Raw genomic sequence first — 19,025 nt, forward strand, 5'->3', positions numbered from 1 at the left:
TAAAAATAAATTTAGAGTACCCAATTCATTTTGTTTTTCCAATTAAGGAGCAATTTAGCGTGGCCAATCCACCTACCCTGCACATCTTTGGGCTGCACGCAAACACGGGGAGAATGTGCAAGCTCTGCATGCACAGTGACCCAGAGCCGGGATCGCACCTGGGACTTCAGCGCCGTGAGGCAGCAGTGCTAACCACTGCGCCATCGTGCTGCTTGTGCGGTTGACGCTTAACTGCCCTCTGGCATGGCCTAGCCCAGTGTTCTTCAAACTTTTTTTCCGGGGACCCATTTTTACGAACCGGCCAACCTTCGCGACCCACGCCGTCCAACCTTCGCGACCCACGCCGTCCAACCTTCGCGACCCACCATTTTCTCTGACCTTGTTTGCTGCTGACAAAAATGGAGGAAATGGTTTTGGGTCCCATTGTCCCTCGTACCCGCTCCTCCAATGGAACCTGTTGTCGGAAAGTATGGCGTTCCAATCTGTCCAAAGTTCTGCATTTTTTTCCTGTAAGATTTTATCAAATAAACGCCCCCCCCCCCCAAACTTGTTAAAAAAAAATAAAATGAATAAAATAAATGAAAGAAATAAAAATTAAATGAATAAAATAAATGAATAAACCCCCCCTGAACTTGTAAAACAAAAGCTGCGACCGTTTAAAAAAAAAAAAGCGGCCGCACTGTGCATGCATGCCCGATCATCGGCGCGCATGCGCATAGTTTTGCGCCCCCGAGTTTGACAATGCCTAGCAAGCTAAGCCCTCAGTTCAAGGGCAATTAGGGACGTGTCACAAATGCGGACCCAGCCAGCGACACCCACATTCCATGAGAGAGTTTTGGGAAATACATGGGAATTGACCATTCAGTTAGATCGTAGCTGAGCTGTATCCCAACTGCATGTACCTGCCTTTGTTATGCCGTTGTCTAACAAAAAAGAAACATTAGTCTCAGTTCCATTGACACCCAGCCACAAAAGCTTTTGGGGAGAGAGTTCCAGGCTTTCATAACCCATTTTGTGAAGCAGTATCTCACGGCGTCATCCCTGAATGACCGCTTTTAAGATGATGCCTTCCTTCTCCTGGACTCCCCAAATACTTCCTCTCTGCCTACCCTACCAAATAATTCTACTCTCTTGGCAAATTAGTTCTGAATCAGAACTCCAGCCGTGGTGGCGAACAGCAAGCAAAGAATGGCGGAGGAGGGTGAAGGAGGGGGCAATGAGAGGCAGGCAGAGAAAATGGGAGAGAAAACATTTGAAAGCGAGGGAATGCCTTTTTGATTCCTTTCTGTCCTCTAGGATCCCGGTGTCAGCCACGGAGCTGTGGGCAGGTACCCAGCAGGGCCCTAGCTTCAGTCCCCTCGAGCGAAGGAATGTTTAAGGGACTTGTCCCAACCAGGCAGAGTCAAGAGCTGCATTAATGGTAGCCTGGGAGTGTCTCATCACTATTATCTTTTGATCTTCGGATTATTGAATAACTTGAAGATTTCTGTGACTTTTGAAATTGTAACTGTCCATCCCAGTGTGCACCGTAATTATGTCATCCCTCCCAGGTTCTCCCATTCTTTCTTTCTGTCAAACTCGTTTCATTTGGTCTCATTTTCGGAACTTAAGCTCCCATTTTCTCTCCCTGACCCTTTATCGCTCTCGCCCTCCCCCTCTGTCCCCCTCTCTCACACTCTCGTACCAGCCTCCCCGTACCAGCTTCCCGTTGCTTCCCATACTAGCCTCCCCAAACAGGCGCCGGAATGTGGCGACTAGGGGCTTTTCACAGTAACTTCATTGAAGCCTACTCGTGACAATAAGCGATTTTCATTTCATTTCATTTCTCTCTCTGCCTCCCCATCTCCCCTCTCTCTCTCGCTCTCTCCTCCGCCTCCCCTCTCTCTCGCTCTCCCTCTTTATCCCTCTCTCTCCCTGGTTCTCTCTCTCTCTCTCTCTCTCTCCCTCTCCTCCCTCCCCCTGTCTCTCTCCCTTTCTTCCCTCCCCTCTCTCTCTCCCTCTCTCCCCCTCCTTCATACCCCTTACCACCACCCTCAGGCATTCTCTGTTTGCATTTTGTCACCACGATTAGGCCCTGATTAAAAATAGCACTGATTTACCATGAGAACATGAGTATTTTTAGGATCAGTTGGTCCGAACAAGCCTTCCAACCCTTTTTAAGTTCTGATTGAATCCAGCCTCCTGTCCAGCGAGATAACAACCTGACGTAGTGAAAGTCAGAAGTACTATTTCCTTCATCAACTTGTTTCAGCTGTCGTCAGCAATAATGGGAGAACAGGGAAGCTCAATCCTCAGTATCTGCAGGTAGCATTTTTTTTGTTAACAATTCTTCAAATGCCAGCCAATTCTGGAATTCCCCCACACCTGATGAAACGTGAAATAAATAATCTGCTTAGAGGTAGGTTTCCCTCATTCGTCAATCCTGTGCAAATGTAGGCAGCTGGCCTCTGCCAAAATATCGCAGGTGCTGCAAATCTGAAATAAAATCAGGAAATGCTCAGCAGGTCAGGTAGCACCCGTGGAGAGAGAAAGAGAGTTAGCGTTCCAGGCCAGTGACCTTTTACCAGAACTGGGGACATGTAGTTGGTTGCAAAAAGAAACAAGAGAATAAGGAGTCAAAACCAAAGAGGCACAGAGAAACAATATGGGGGCAGAATTTACATCTAAAGTTGTTGAGCTCTATGTTGGGTCCAGAATGTTGCCTAACTGAAAGACGGGCCACTCTTCCTCCTTGAGCTCTATTGAAACGCTGCAGGGAGCTAATGGCAGAGGCCGTTTAATAGTCAACCACATTGCTATGGATCTGGAGTCACATGTAGGCCAGACCAGGTAAGGATGGCAGATTTCCTTGCCATCCTAAGGCAGGGGTTAGTGAACCAGCTGGGTTTTATCGACAGTGGTTTAATGGTCATTCTTAGACTTTTAATTCCAGATTTATTTTCTTGAATTGAAACTTCACCATGCCGTGGTGAGATTCGAACTGGATCTCAGGAGCATTAACCCTGGTCCAATGACAGTGCCACTACACCAGCGCCTCGTTTTACTTATTTGTGATTTGCGGACTAAACCTAGGCCCTTACTAACAAACTAATCCATCGCCCCGAAGGCATTATGTCACCCATTGAAGTAGTCGTTCTCTGCTATCGCATCATATTACCTAGTGAACCTGCCATTCTCTGCCATAATAATCGCTTATTGTCCCAAGTAGGTTTCAATGAAGTCACTATGAAAAGCCCCCAGTTGCCACATTCCGGGAGGCCGGTACGGGAATTGAACCCGCGCTGTTGGCCTTGTTCTGCCTAACAAGCCAGCTGTTTAGCCCACTGTGCTAAACAAGCCCATGGCATTGTTGCTGATGGTTTATCCATCATTGTCGAGGATAAAAGCTTATGCTTCATCTCCAATTTAACACAGGCTCTGGGTTGTGATGTGACTGTAAATCTGATTCTCATGGCGAATGTTTTCCCACATAACAGGATATTGGATGTCAGACTGACCCGAGGGCTGATCTTTCCTTAATATCCTTTGAGCTTAACTGGATGCCACTTGCTTTGTCCTGCCTTCGTGAATCATCTGCAACTTTTGCCCTTCACAAGCTCCCAAGCATTAGTCGTGCCGTCACATATTCTTTAGACTGGTCTCCCGGCAATCCTGAAATCATTTGAACTGACGACCATGAGAACGTGAATAGGATTTTACCCAGAGGGTTTCCTGGGTTTCACTGCGTGGGCCTCGCTACTCTTCTCCACCGAGGTGCTACTTCGAGGAGATATCACCCAAAGACATTGACTCAGCTTTCACATGTACGCTGGCGACTCGCAGCTCTGCCCCTCCATCAGCTCCACGGCCTCTGTGTTGTCAGACTGCTTGCGTGCCATCCAGTCTTGGACGAGCCCTAATTTCCTGGTTAAGCAGCGGTTAGGCCGAGCCCTTCCTTAGCATCTGATTTCATTCTGCTCTCTGGTTACTGCCTAGGGCTGAACCTGACTGTTTGCAAACCCTGTGCCCTTTTTTCACCCCGAACTGAGCTTCTGATCCTATGTCCATCACAAAAAGCGCCTCCTTTGACACCATTGCCCGTTCTCCACCTTGTCTCGGCCAATCTGCTGTTGAAACCCTCACACATGCCTTTGTCAACTCCAGGCGATTCCAATTCTTTCCTGGGCAGACTTCCAACTTCCAGAAAGTTCAATTCATCCTAAACTCTGCTCTGTTTTACCTATACCAGCTCTTCCTCGGGCATTGCCCCTGTGCTCACTTTGCCACCTAGCGCCCCCCCACCCCCCCACCCCCCCACCCCCCCCCCCCCCCCATGCCTCAAATTTAAAACTTTCACCCTTGTGTTTAAAACCATCATGGCCTCACGCTGTGACTTTATCTGTAATGTCTTTTCCAGCCTTCTACTCTCCAACTCTAGCTCCCTGTGCATTATTGATTCCTTCAGCAGCCATGTCTTCAGACATCTGGGCCGGGATTCTCCCTACTGGGGACTAATTCCCCATGCCGGCGGGAAGACGGCGGCAACCACTCCGGCGTCAACAGCCCCTGAAAGTAAGGAATTCTCCGAACTTTCAGGGGCTTGGTGGACGGCGGAGGGGTTGGTGCCGCTCCAGCCGGCGCTGAAGGGACGGCGCAAGTTCGCACATGCGCGGACCGGCCAGCGTGATCTCACGCATGCGTGGACCGGCCGGTGTATTTCCGCGCATGCGCGGGGCGTTCTCTTCTCCGCGCCGCTGCCGGGCAATATGGTGGAGCCCTACAGGGGCCCGGCGAAGAGGAAAGAAGTCCCCCCACGGAACAAGCCCGCCCGCAGATCGGTGGGCCCCCCAAGGACCTGCCAGGTCCCGCTGTGCGTGAGGTGAGTAATTCACGCCAGTGGGACTGGCCAAAACTGGACGGCCGCTCGGCCCATCGGGTCCCGGAGAATCGCCGGGGGGGCGCCGCTGTCAACGGCCCCCGACCGGCGTGGCGGGAATCCCCCGAAAAAGGCGGCTGGGCGGGATTCGCGCCTCCCCCCGGGGATTCTTCGACCCGGCGGGGGTCGGAAAATCCCGGCCCTCGATCCTGCTACACAGTATTCTCTTCCTCACCTTTCCCTCCATGCCCTCTTGAATGCTGTCCTTGACTATATTAGGCTCCACGATCATAACATCTCCTCCTTTGTGTCCATGTCAATTTTATCCTGATTACGCACCGAATCTGGTTGATTCTGGGGGTGTTTACATCATTGAAGATGCTATGTAAGTGAAAGTTGTTATTATTGTAGCGAGCTTGGGTTAAAATCACATCTTGCAATGTTAGTAATAAAACCATTAGCGTGCTCATGTGAAATCCACAGGTTGGAGGCCTTTAAAAAACAGACAGGAATTTTAAGTGAAACCATGAACACATTTGTTAGTAATATCGCATCACACGATTTCAACCCTTTTTGTATTCACAGAGCATTAGCCTGTTAAACCTAAAGAAACTGACAGACAGCTTCCCTTCTACACTCGACACACTCAAACACTCACTCACACGCACACATTCACTCACACGCACTCACTCATTCTCACATGCACTCACATTCACTCACTCACACTCGCACTTACTCACACACACACTCACTCACATTCACTCACGCTTGCTTGCCCACACTCTCACTCACGCGCGCTCACTCACACACACTCTCACAAACTCACTCACACAGACTCACCCACTCGCACAAACTCACTCACTCTTACTCAAACGCACTCAGTCACTCACACTCACGGACTCACACTAACTTAGCCACTCACTCATCCACTCACACGCATCCACTCACACTCATGGACTCTCACACTCACAGACTCACTCACAAAGACTCATGCACTCATTCACGTGCACTCGTTCACACGTACTCGTACTCATGAATTCTCAACCCTAGGCAACAGACAGAAGAAGATCACGTGTGGCATCTTTAGCTGATCATGATATTTTATCAAATAACTAATCATTTAGCTAAATGTAAAAGCAATAAGATTTCCACCCAGGGCTGGGTTGGTGATGAAGAAGGGAAGAGGACTCCAGGAAAAATCTGTGCTACTAATTTACTAGGTTTGTGCCATTCTTTTCCCCACACCACCTGCTTTAGAGAATTCTAGAATGGGTACAGCAAGGAGGCCATTCAGCCCATCATACCTGTGCCAGCTCTCTCTCAGAGCGACTCGCCTAGTTCCAATCCCCTGTTTCTTTCCCCCTCTGATGAACATCCAGTTCCCTTTTGAAAGTGCCGATTGAATCTGCCTCCACCACACTCTCAGGCAATGCATCCCAGATCCTAACCACTCACTTTGAAGAAACGTCTTCCTGCCTGTCGCCATTGCTTTTTACTGGTCGCCTGAAATTGGTGTCATAGAATCCCTACGGAGCAGAAGGGGGCCATTCGGCCCATCGAGTCCTCACCCACCCTTAGAAAGAGCATCCCACCCAGGCCCAATCCCCCGCCCCATCCCTGCAACCCCATCTAGCCTTTGGGCAATTTAGCGTGACCGATCCACCTAACCTGCACATCTTTGGACTGTGGGAGGAAGCCCGAGCATCCGAAGGAATCTCACGCACGCACGGGGAGAAGGTGCAGACTTTGCACAGACAGTCACCCGAGGTCGGAATTGAACCCACTGTCCCGACCTTTGGGGTCCTGTGGTTGCGTGCCTTTCTGCCAGTGAGGACAGTTTGTCCATATGTACTCTCGCCAGACCCCTCATGATTTTGAAAAATGAAAATCGCTTATTGTCACGAGTGGGCTTCAATGAAGTTACTGTAAAAAAAAGCCCCTAGTCGCCACATTCCGGCTCCTGTTCGGGGAGGCTGGTATGGGAACACCATGGGCCACAGGTACAGTGAGAACTCGGAAAATAAACGCTGGAGCGTCTGGCGGGCCCACGGTAAGGTACCAAGTGTTCCTACTGTTCCCGACAAAGCTCCATGGCAGGAGGAAGTAATGTCCAGAAGTTGCAGTTTGCAGTGACAGCATGCAGCTGTTTGACGCGTCCGTGGTTAATTATCCCCCTGCTCCTCTCACAAACGAACAATATGCACCGAGTGCTGGATGCTGACACTTTGTTTTTGCCTCTCGTAGTCTATAATGTGGACTGCAGCACTGTGGATTGCCCCGCCATTGAGCAAGTGGTCTGCCCACCCGACAGCTACGAGACTCCGACCCGGTTGACAGCCGACGGCTGCTGCACTCTCCCGACACGGTGAGTCTTCTCCCCGCTGCTGCTGCTGGTGAGAGGGGGTTTTGTCACCTCACCTCCGGGATGTACAACATCAAACCCGGGTTGTCCAGTTGCTAGCTCTGTTGGAGGTTTTATTCATGCCGTTGCTCTTAAATGAAATGATGATTTTTTTTTTTTTTACGGCACCAGAATGGAGAGGCTAGTCTCGCGTCGAAGCACTAATATATTCACGTCATAGCCAGAAGAGGTGGGTTGACTTTGATTGAGGTCTCCTTAGTAATGCAATTCTTAGGGCAGCACGGTGGCGCAGTGGGTAGCACTGCAGTTTCACGGCGCCGAGGTCCCAGGTTCGATCCCGGCTCTGGGTCACTGTCCGTGTGGAGTTTGCACATTCTCCCCGTGTTTGCGTGGGTTTCGCCCCCACAACCCAAAGATGTGCAGGGTAGGTGGATTGAACGTGCTAAATTGCCCCCTAATTGGAAAAAAAAATGAATTGGGTACTCTAAAAAATTTTTTTTAAAGTATTGCAATTCTTTGATGGGTTAGACAAAGAGAAAACATTTCCACCTGTGGGGGAGACCAGAACCACGGGCGGTAACTGTGATAGTGACAAATTAATCCTACAAGAACTTTCGGAAAGTGGTTATCATGGAGAATGGAGTGGCAAGGAGTAGTTCAGCCAGCTAACGTAGATCAGCTTAAGGGGAAGCTAGATAAAACAACCTGAGCCAGAAAGTAAGAGAAGGATTTGCTGATGGGGTTAGCCGAGGAAGCGTGGGAGGAGGCCCATGTGGAACCCAAATACCCACGTGAACTATTTGGGCCGACTAGTTTCTGTTCCGTGGATTCAGTCGAACTCGTGAGTATGCTGATCTCCGGCAGGGTAATAACAGTGGGATCACAATTAGCCTCAGTAGCCCTGGCCAGGGAATTCGACCGGTGTCCCCCTTCCTGATCCTGATCAATTCTGATTCTGGCAGGGAATGTGGGCATTAGGTCAGAACAGGATTGGGAACAGCTCTGGGATGCCCTCCTATGTTGGGATAGCCAACTGGGTTTTACTGCCGGTGAGACGAGGGCCAATGGTATTGAGTGTCGGAGCTCTCCAAGGAATGTAAGGTATTGATTTCAGGAATGGAAGAAATGGTGAAAAAAAACAAGTGAAATCTCAGTAACATCATTTTATATTGCTGCTTCCCATTTTTTCTGACCAGTGCCTTTTAGTTCACCAAGACAAGTGATATTAGTACTGTTTACTGGGGCATTTCTGTATTTCAGGTAGTCATTCTCGGCAGTGAATGCTCCTGGGTCAGATACAGCATAATCAGAGCAGTAGTGCTCATGATTGCACAACCCAAAGACACAATACCAATCTCGCTAGACCTCACCTCCTACTCCACCGGTGGGAGAATTTCCCATTATCCAAACCGCCCCACCTCTGACCACCAGTTAGTATGAGATTAGGAACAGTCAGAGTTTTGATTCCATGACCTTTAGCAGCTGGGCTAAGCCGGCCTGTACCACTTTCACATTTTACAGCCAGAAGAGAGAGAGAAGGCGAGGAGGGTTTTTCTACTCCATTCATCCTGTGTTGGATCAAACCCGGATGGCATAGGTATAAAGCCAATGCCTATCTCGCTTGTCCCATGCCATTAGCCTGTAAGGAAAAGTATATCAACGGTGGGTGTTGCCAGGTATGAAGAAGCACCCTGGTCCCTGCTGCAGGACTGTCCCCAAATCTGTTTCCGTGGCTCCATCTCCCGGCATCTCAATTTAGCTTGTGCCACGTGAATGATGGAGACGGTGCCAAGGGAGCTGGTGCAGCTTTTGAACTGAATTCCATCCCTCAAGCCATTAACAAACCCGACACACACACACAAAGAATAATCAGATGCGATGGATGGTAATGCAACTTCAGCCAGAGTCGCCTGCTTAGGAGGGGCATGGTCTCGCGATCTCTGAATGGACGCAGCGCCTGTGACTTTGCCCTCCTCTTGGGCGCCCGGGTGTCTCGCCGCATGCCCGCCGACAAAACGCTTATTTGTTGTGTCTTGTTTGGGCTCCAGGTGCGAGTGTTTGCTGGGAATCTGTCGAGTCCCTAAGTGCGAGGCGGGCACTGTGCCACGAATAATTTCCCCTGGGGATGGCATGCCTGGAAAATGCTGCGATCTGTTCGAGTGCTTCAACGGTACGTACAGATTTAATAAAACTTATCGACTTGAGCTGTAAATATTTACAACAAAAAAAAAGATTCCTTTCAAGGTTGAGGGCGTGGGGTAGGGGGTTGGGGGTGTGGAAGGTGTTGGCGGAGGGAGATTAATAAACCAGAATGAGGAACTTGCCCTGCACAGGGTTCGGGGGAGGTTTCAGAGATGGGTTGTTGTCAGCCTGTATTGATAGTACTTTAGACTAATTAAAAAAGAAGTCTAAACAGTGTCCATATTTAAATGTTTTAAAATGCCTTCAGTGCTTATTTAGAATCTTTGGTTAAAAGCCCGCAACCCAGTTTTAAAGCTATGTTTTATTACTTCTTTCGCGCTCTTCTGCGTAACTTGATTACAGTTTTTATGAATGTTTGAAAAGCGCAGTGATATAAAAAAGCCCATTAATAGGATATATATATATATAAAAACGGAATTGTGTATATTCGCTGGAGTTGTGAAACCTGCTTTTCTCTCCGCTTACTCCCAGGTTTCCTCAGGCCATGTACTATCCCCAGCCAAGAAAGCTGTCTTTTTAATCACTTCATCAGCGTTACAAAGCCAGAGCTCAGAGTATGGAGATGGGCAAACCCTTAATCCAGCTCCTCGCCTGCTCCAAAAACCAATTTAGATTGAATCCAATTCATGGTCCCCACAAGAGAGACATACCAGATCCAGGCAATACACCTGACCTCACACTCATTTTAGCCAAAAGGCTGAGATGTGGGGTACCCGAGGCACGGTTTCATTTATTGCCTATCCCTAGACATGTGACTCGGGGAGGTGATGGCATTGCAACATCGCTGCTGCTCTCGCCCTTCCGCGTGATGGAGGTCGCCGGGCTGGGAGGTGCTGTCAAAGTAAAGTTTGCAGACCTCAACCACTCACTGCCGCAGAGGCGGTCAGGGCAGACTTTCCTGACACTCCATTTCGTGTGAGGGGCCTCTCACACCTCTGCTTGCCCACAAGCGATGCAGCTGGTGCAAGATTAGCCAGACTGGTAGGTTGGGCCCATCTTCATCATAGATTATCATAGAATTTACAGTGCAGAAGGAGGCCATTTGGCCCATCAAGTCTGCACTGGCTCTTGGAAAGAGCACCCTACCCAAGGCCAACACCTCCACCCTATCCCCATAGCCCATTGTGTTTTGTGGCTTCGACATGCCCAGTTGCTGGGCTGCTGCAGGTTTTGCAAAGCTTTGAAGAATTTAAAACCTTTGCTGTTGTTATGTTCGTGTTGTTGGTGTTGCTGTTGCAACTCCCCCACCTTCAATGTCCCATAAACCCAGTAGCCCTTCTGAATTGATTTTTTAAAAACATTCTTTCATTGGATGTGAGCCCTATTGGCAAGGCCAACATTTGACATCTATCCCTAATCACCCTCGACAAAGATGGTGGAGAGCCGCCACCTTGAACTGCTACTATCCTTGTGGTGTAGGTACACCTGCAGTGCTGTTAGGATTGGAGGCTTTATTCACTCGAGCCTCTATCAGTATTATGTTGGGCTGACAGATGCCTCATTCAGGCTCCCTGGGATTGGCTCTGAGCTTCACTGTTGATCACCCTGCTGAAGAGCCCGTGTGAGAGAACCCGAGTCAGCTCGCCACCCTCTGTCACCCAGCACCTTGGCGACATCCGTGTCCTCTGCACCCAGGCAGCCCCCGATTGAATCCCGCACCACTTGCCCAACCAGTGTGTTGTGTGAATCAAAGAGCATCCAAAACTCCAGAGCCTGTTGCGACTGAATGATAAGTTTTGATATTGAGTTATTTCTGGAGGGCGCAGGAAAATGCTAATCCGAATGGAAAGAATGTGTTTTGCAAAGTATGAAGGACGCCTCCGACCATAACATTTATTACTGCTGTGGTATTCACAAACAGACAACATAGCAACACTCTGCATCAGCAGGATACGGCTACTTAAATATAGCAAATGTTTCGACTTTGATGGAAACTAAATATAGAGAATGCTGTGCTTCATCTTACTGAGACACTTGGCACGGTGACAACAATGCCTCAAAGGGTAAAGGAGTCCGCTTGACAACACCACAATGAATTTATTTAGACAACATTGGAAGAAGGTATTACTGAATTATGGCAGTGTTGAATCCTCGCCAAGCGGTCGCCAACCCCCCCCCCCCCCCCACCCATCTCATGTTTTTATTCAGATTGCAAGCTAGCCTCCTTTGCCTCCGCGCCTTTTTGCAGAGTTGTGAAGTGATTTCCCATTTTCTCTGACTTTGGTGCCAACGTGTTTCTTCTCCTTCTGCTAATCGAATTGTTTTGTTCAAAACAATTTGAAAGGAGGGCTGAGGGTGGCACAGGGAATTGTACACAAGGCCAGTTCATGAGGGCACTGAGAACCTGTATGCGGCACCAGGGGAAAAGTCGGCGGGGCGTTAATGGCGCCGCTGCCGCGGAGAATGTCACGGGTCTGCGCAAGGCAGCCGATTTTCGGCCTGCCGATATTCTCCCTTCCGGATGGGCCAAAGTCCCGTCGACGTGATGACCGTTCACGTCGACGTCAATCAAACCTCCTTTTCATCGGCGTGACCCAGTGCTCCAGGCTCACGCCGACCAGCGTGGAGGTGAGTGACCGCCTGGGGGGTTGGCTCTGGGCAGGAAATGGCGTGGCCGCAGTCTGATTGCGTGAGGAGAGGTGTGTCTCGGGTTGTGTGTGTGTGTGTGCGGCGGGGGGGGGGGGGGGGGGGGGGGGGTGGTTAGAGTAGGCTGGGCTCCGGGGGAGTGCCGGGAGGGGGTCCGTGCCGGGGTGGGGGTTGGGGAGGGGGTCCGTGCCGGGGTGGAGGTTGGGGGGGGGGGGGGTCCGTGCTGGGGTGGAGGTTGGGGAGGGGGTCCGTGCCGGGGTGGAGGTTGGGGAGGGGGTCCGTGCCGGGGTGGAGGTTGGGGGGGGGTCCGTGCTGGGGTGGAGGTTGGGGGTTGGGGAGGGGGTCGATGCCGGGGTGGAGGTTGGGGGGGGGGTCCGTGCCGGGGTGGAGGTTGGGGGGGGGTCAGTGCTGGGGTGGAGGTTGGGGGTTGGGGAGGGGGTCCGTGCCGGGGTGGAGGTTGGGGGGGGTCCGTGCTGGGGTGGAGGTTGGGGGTTGGGGAGGGGGTCCGTGCCGGGGTGGAGGTTGGGGGGGGGTCCGTGCTGGGGTGGAGGTTGGGGAGGGGGTCTGTGCCGGGGTGGAGGTTGGGGGTTGGGGAGGGGGTCCGTGCCGGGGTGCAGGTTGGGGGGGGGGGTCCGTGCTGGGGTGGAGGTTGGGGAGGGGGTCCGTGCCGGGGTGGAGGTTGGGGGTTGGGGAGGGGGTCCGTGCCGGGGTGGAGGTTGGGGGGGGGGGTCCGTGCTGGGGTGGAGGTTGGGGAGGGGGTCCGTGCCGGGGTGGAGGTTGGGGGTTGGGGAGGGGGTCCGTGCCGGGGTGCAGGTTGGGGGGGGGGTCCGTGCTGGGGTGGAGGTTGGGGGTTGGGGAGGGAGTCCGTGCCGGGGTGGGTGATGGGAGGGCAAATGAGTTGGTCCACCTGGCCAGGTGCCAGCCTCCAACAGTTGGACCCATGCGGTCCATGCCACCTCGCTGGGGGGAGGAGGGGATATGGGCAATGATGACATGTCGTCGTTCCCCTCCCCCCCACCAGGCCGTCATGTTTTCAGACCATCCAGCGATGTTGGCCGCCGTGGTGGCAGTCGCTCATGTCTATGTTGCCCTGGATGAGGAGGAGGAGGAGCGTGCCAGAGAGGCGGCGCAGGCTGCCGCAGAGGGGCAGGCGGCAGCCGCCCAGGCTGGAGGGACACCTGACCGACAGGACGAGGAGGGGGAGGAGGACGTCGTGGCCCCACGGCAACGGAGGCACCCGAGGGCGCCCCGTGTGTACCGGCCCCGGCAGTCATACCAGGACCTCACGGACCGGGAATGCAGGAGGAGACTCCGGATGAGCCGGGAAACCGTGGCACACATCTGCCACCTGCTGGCACACCTGTCACCGCGTGGCACTGGCGGGGGACACCCTCTCCCCGTGTCCGTCAAGGTTACGGTGGCCCTGAACTTTTATGCAACGGGGTCATTCCAGGCACCGAGTGGGGACCTGTCCGGCATATCGCAGACATCGGTGCATCCGGGCAGTGACAGATGCCCTTTATGCCATGGCGCACCACTACATCCGCTTCCCCGTGGACCGGGCCAGCCAAGATGCCCGGGCCGTGGGCTTCTCTGCCGTTGCCGGGTTCCCCATGGTCCAGGGCGCGATCGATGGGATGCACGTCGCCGTGCGGCCACCTGCAGAGAACAGGACCGTGTTCACTAATAGGAAGGGGACCTATTCAATGAACGTACAGGTGGTCTGCGACCACCGCATGATGATCCTGCACGTCTGCGCCCGTCACCCAGGCAGTGTACACGACTCATTCGTGTTGTCGCGGTCATCCATCCCCGGCATGTACGAGGGACGCCATCCCCGGCTGAGGGGCTGGTTGCTGGGCGACAGGGGCTACCCATTGCGATCGTGGCTGATGACGCCTATACGGAGGCCACGCAATGAGGCGGAGAACCGCTACAATGATGCCCATGTAGCGACAAGGGGAGTGATCGAGAGGTGCTTTGGCGTGCTGAAGATGCGTTTCAGGTGCCTGGACCTCTCTGGGGGCGCCCTCCAGTATCGGTCAGATAGGGTTAAGAGGTTAAGTCTCCTCTTAACCTTCTTCTCTCCAACGAAAACAACCTCAAGTCCATCAGCCTTTCCTCATAAGATTTTCCCTCCATACCAGGCAACATCCTGGTAAATCTCCTCTGCACCCGCTCCAAAGCCTCCACGTCCTTCCTATAATGCGGTGACCAGAACTGTACGCAATACTCCAAATGCGGCCGTACCAGAGTTCTGTACAGCTGCAACATGACCTCCCGACTCCGGAACTCAATCCCTCTACCAATAAAGGCCAACACTCCATAGGCCTTCTTCACAACCCTATCAACCTGGGTGGCAACTTTCAGGGATCTATGTACATGGACACCGAGATCCCTCTGCTCATCCACACTTTCAAGAACTTTACCATTAGCCAAATATTCCGCATTCCTGTTATTCCTTCCAAAGTGAATCACCTCACACTTCTCTACATTAAACTCCATTTGCCACCTCTCAGCCCAGCTCTGCAGCTTATCTATATCCCTCTGTAACCTGCTACATCCTTCCACACTATCGACAACACCACCGACTTTAGTATCGTCTGCAAATTTACTCACCCACCCTTCTGCGCCTTCCTCTAGGTCATTGATAAAAATGACAAACAGCAACGGCCCCAGAACAGATCCTTGTGGTACTCCACTTGTGACTGTACTCCATTCTGAACATTTCCCATCAACCACCACCCTCTGTCTTCTTTCAGCTAGCCAATTTCTGATCCACATCTCTAAATCACCCTCAATCCCCAGCCTCCGTATTTTCTGCAATAGCCTACCGTGGGGAACCTTATCAAACGCTTTGCTGAAATCCATATACACCACATCAACTGCTCTACCCTCATCTACCTGTTCAGTCACCTTCTCAAAGAACTCAATAAGGTTTGTGAGGCATGACCTACCCTTCACAAAGCCATGCTGACTATCCCTGATCATATTATTCCTATCTAGATGATTATAAATCTTGTCTCTTATAATCCCCTCCAAGACTTTACCCACTACAGATGTGAGGCTCACCGGTCTATAGTTGCCGGGGTTGTCTCTGCTCCCCTTTTTGAACAAAGGGACCACATTTGCTGTCCTCCAGTCCTCTGGCACTATTCCTGTAGCCAATGATGACATAAAAATCAAAGCCAAAGGTCCAGCAATCTCTTCCCTGGCCTCCCAGAGAATCCTAGGATAAATCCCATCAGGTCCCGGGGACTTATCTATTTTCAGCCTGTCCAGAATTGCCAACACCTCTTCCCTACGTACCTCAATGCCTTCTATTCTATTAGCCTGGGGCTCAGCATTCTCCTCCACAACATTATCTTTTTCCTGAGTGAATACTGACGAAAAATATTCATTTAGTATCTCGCCTATCTCTTCAGACTCCACACACAATTTCCCATCCCTGTCCTTGACTGGTCCTACTCTTTCCCTAGTCATTCGCTTATTCCTGACATACCTATAGAAAGCTTTTGGGTTTTCCTTGATCCTTCCTGCCAAATACTTCTCATGTCCCCTCCTTGCTCGCCTTAGCTCTCTCTTTAGATCCTTCCTCGCTACCTTGTAACTATCCATCGCCCCAACTGAAACTTCACACCTCATCTTCACATAGGCCTCCTTCTTCCTCTTAACAAGAGATTCCACTTCCTTGGTAAACCACGGTTCCCTCGCTCGACGCCTTCCTCCCTGCCTGACCGGTACATACTTATCAAGAACACGCAGTAGCTGATCCTTGAACAAGCCCCACTTATCCAGTGTGCCCAACACTTGCAGCCTACTTCTCCACCTTATCCCCCCCAAGTCACGTCTAATGGCATCATAATTGCCCTTCCCCCAGCTATAACTCTTGCCCTGCGGTGTATACTTATCCCTTTCCATCATTAACGTAAACGTCACCAAATTGTGGTCACTGTCCCCAAAGTGCTCTCCTACCTCCAAATCCAACACCTGGCCTGGTTCATTACCCAAAACCAAATCCAACGTGGCCTCGCCTCTTGTTGGCCTGTCAACATATTGTTTCAGGAAACCCTCCTGCACACACTGTACAAAAAATGACCCATCTATTGTACTCGAACTATATCTTTTCCAGTCAATAGCTGCCCATCTAGTGGGGTGGAATTAAACAGAAGCCACAATCCAGTCAGCCATGATCTTATCGAATGGTGGAGCAGGCTTGAGGGGCTAAATGGCCTGCTCGGCCTTAATCCTTTTGTTCTTTTGTTGTGTCATGTCAGCTGCCATGTTTTCTCCATTATATCAGTAACTGTACTACATTGGCTGTAAAGCATTTTTGGATGTCTTGAGGTTGTGGTTTTCTTTCTTTGTTAAGGCCAGTTTCATTGTCCGAAATACTGCCACAGCTGAGGACACGTGGCTCAGACTAGGGGGGGTGATTTTCCACCCCCACCTGCTGTCGGGACTGTCCTGTCCGGGTGAAAGTCAATGGACTTTTGACTGGGCCACCGAAACTCCTGCGACGAGTCCCGGCAAGGCGAGGCCAGAAGATCACAGCCTAGGAGGCAATCCGGGAGCACCTTGATCTGTAAAGCGAAGCCTGTCCACTGAGAGTAAAAACCCAGGTTTTTAACGAAAACAGAAAATGCAGGAAATACTCGGCAGGTCTGGTGGTGTCTGCGAAGCGAGGAGCAGCGTTAACATTACAGGTCAATTACCTTTAATCAGATTCTTATGTTTCCCAGCTGCTGTGATTTGCTGCAAAGATGGTCCCAGCAGCAGACGGAGGGAGTCTTGCAGCGCAGTGTGTAGCGTCCCTACCTCTGGACTGGAACCTCCAGGTTCACGTCCAGCTCCAGGATTCGTTGGCCACGGAAGGAGCGTTCATAACTTGGTTCAACTGGCTGATAATCAGCTCAGGAATCCTTCCACTACTTCTCCAAAAGGGAAAAATGTGTGTTTGTGCGAAAGGAAAGCAGCAGGCAGGGTGCAATGGCACTTTAATGTTCTTGGCTAGCTTGATACTCTCAGTTTCTCCTTTGTTCAAACATTCTATTTATATTTTTGGTCAACACCACTTTTGACCATCCAAAGTGGGGGGGGGGGGGCAACATACTTGGAGCAAGATGCCTTGCCTGGGTATCGGGCATAATGTGGGAGGTCAGAGATGCAGAAAGCAGGAGGAGATGAGAGAGGAAGCCGTCAGAGCATTATAGCTTGCAATAGAGGGCAGCAATTACAGTCATTCCAGGATCAATGGCGATCAGTGTCATCCTAGGCAGGAGCGGGGATTTGTGCATTCACGGCCCACTGCGATCGATGATCTCAACTCACAGTATTTACCTCAACTGGTCATTTGGTGGTTGGGTCTGTGGAAGAAAAAGGGAAAAGACACCCCCATCAGCTGAAGCTCCTGGGTAACCCCGGACAGATAAAGAGAGAAGTACCTGTTTGTATTTTGTACCAGGCAAACAAATCTGGTCATTTTAAGGCACAACTCAAAGAGAAAAAAGTAATCCGTCTTAAAATAAGTGAAAGCTAGTTGAAGAAAGCTGACTTGAACGGTTACCATTAACAACTGTCAGTTTATATATTGGTTTGTATTTGTGCAGTCCAAGTAGAAGTTATGTCTATATTTGTCTGCAGTTTGTAATGAAGCACATTCCACCCACAAGACTTTTTTAAAATCAGTTTAGATTTGAACAGGTTTGCATTCCGTTGCGCAAGTCTAATAGATTGGGAGCAGTAGCATAGTGGTTATGTTACTGGGCTGGTAATTCGGTAGGCCTGGATTGATGATGTGAAGGTAAGAGTTCAAAGCCCACCGCAGGAGCTGGGGATTTTAAATTCAGTCGATTAAATAAATCTGGAATAAAATGCTAGTGTCTGTAAGAATGACCATGCAACTACCGGGTTCTCCTAAAAACCCACCTGCCTCACTAAACTTTGCTTGCAGGAAGAAAATCTCTTGTCCTTACCTCCGTCTGGCCCAGATGTGACTCTAGACCCACAGCAAATGTGGCTGACCCCGAACTGCCCTCTGAAAGGGTCACTCAGTTGTCAAGAAGGCAACTCACGTCACGTTCTCATGGGTAATTAGTGATGGGTGATAATGATTTTTTTTTTTTTTAAAGCACATGGTCGAACGTACGCCCGCATACTGCCATATGTAAGCGCATTCAGCAGTCTGGGCATGTCCACGCTCATTGGCTGGAATTAAATTGCTCCATTGGCCACATACCCTAACGAGTCATTTCTCCAACTCGACATTCTTACTGGCGTGCCTGACCCACCAGGAGTGCACACTGCTCAGTAATGGTCAGAAGATCATGTGGACTGGCCACACACATTGCATGCTCCACGACGGACAAGGCATCCCGCACAGAGCGTGAAACTGAAAAAATATGACACCTTCCATGTCAGCAATTAAGAGGGTTTTTTTTAAATTGCCTTCATGTGGCACCCCGATCACCTCTCTCAGAAATGCCCACAGCACCTTGCGTGCCATTCGCTCATTGTGGTTTATCGGAGTAGGGGTAGGGGAGCTGCGCGGAGGGAGAGACGTTGCAGGGCTAGGCAATTCCTGCAGTGGGAGGGGATGTTAAAAAGTCATGTCTGAGGTTGTAAACTTATTTATGCTCCAGCATCGTGTGTCACTGCTCAAGAATTCACAACACAGACAAACAGGAGCAGCATGCAGGAGTCGGCAGACGAACCTCGGGATGACAGACATTCCCAGATTCTTGTGGTCTACCAACCTGAACTCATTTCCATATCAGGGCTGGGCTCCACAACTGAAAGAGTGCGAGTGTTGTTGGCAGGATCCGTACTGCCCTTCCAGTCAACATCGTAGTCCCAGCTTCTGTTAGGAAGCACTCGCAGACATCTGGAGGCCACACATTGAAGCAATGTGGCTCCGTGCCAACAAAGTAAACTTTTTTTTTTTGTGGAACTTTTCCTATTCTCTTTTTTTTCCAAAAATAAAAAAAAAATTGGCTTGCATATACTTGTAATGCCTCCCAA

General features: G+C 50.8%; 1 protein-coding gene across 2 annotated transcripts in view; it reads left to right on the forward strand.

The window, feature by feature from the left end:
* The window catches only part of crim1 (cysteine rich transmembrane BMP regulator 1 (chordin-like)), a 294,476-nt gene that overhangs the window by 150,412 nt on the left and 125,039 nt on the right, over positions 1-19,025 (forward strand). For both annotated transcript variants that reach the window (XM_072512397.1, XM_072512408.1), the window contains exons 4-5: positions 7,100-7,220; positions 9,266-9,387. In XM_072512397.1, coding sequence (XP_072368498.1) covers positions 7,100-7,220; positions 9,266-9,387 — 243 coding nt within the window. The remainder of the gene's footprint in view (positions 1-7,099; positions 7,221-9,265; positions 9,388-19,025) is intronic.

This window comes from Scyliorhinus torazame, chromosome 1 (genome assembly GCF_047496885.1).
Source record: "Scyliorhinus torazame isolate Kashiwa2021f chromosome 1, sScyTor2.1, whole genome shotgun sequence".
NCBI classification, from domain to species: Eukaryota; Metazoa; Chordata; class Chondrichthyes; order Carcharhiniformes; family Scyliorhinidae; genus Scyliorhinus; species Scyliorhinus torazame.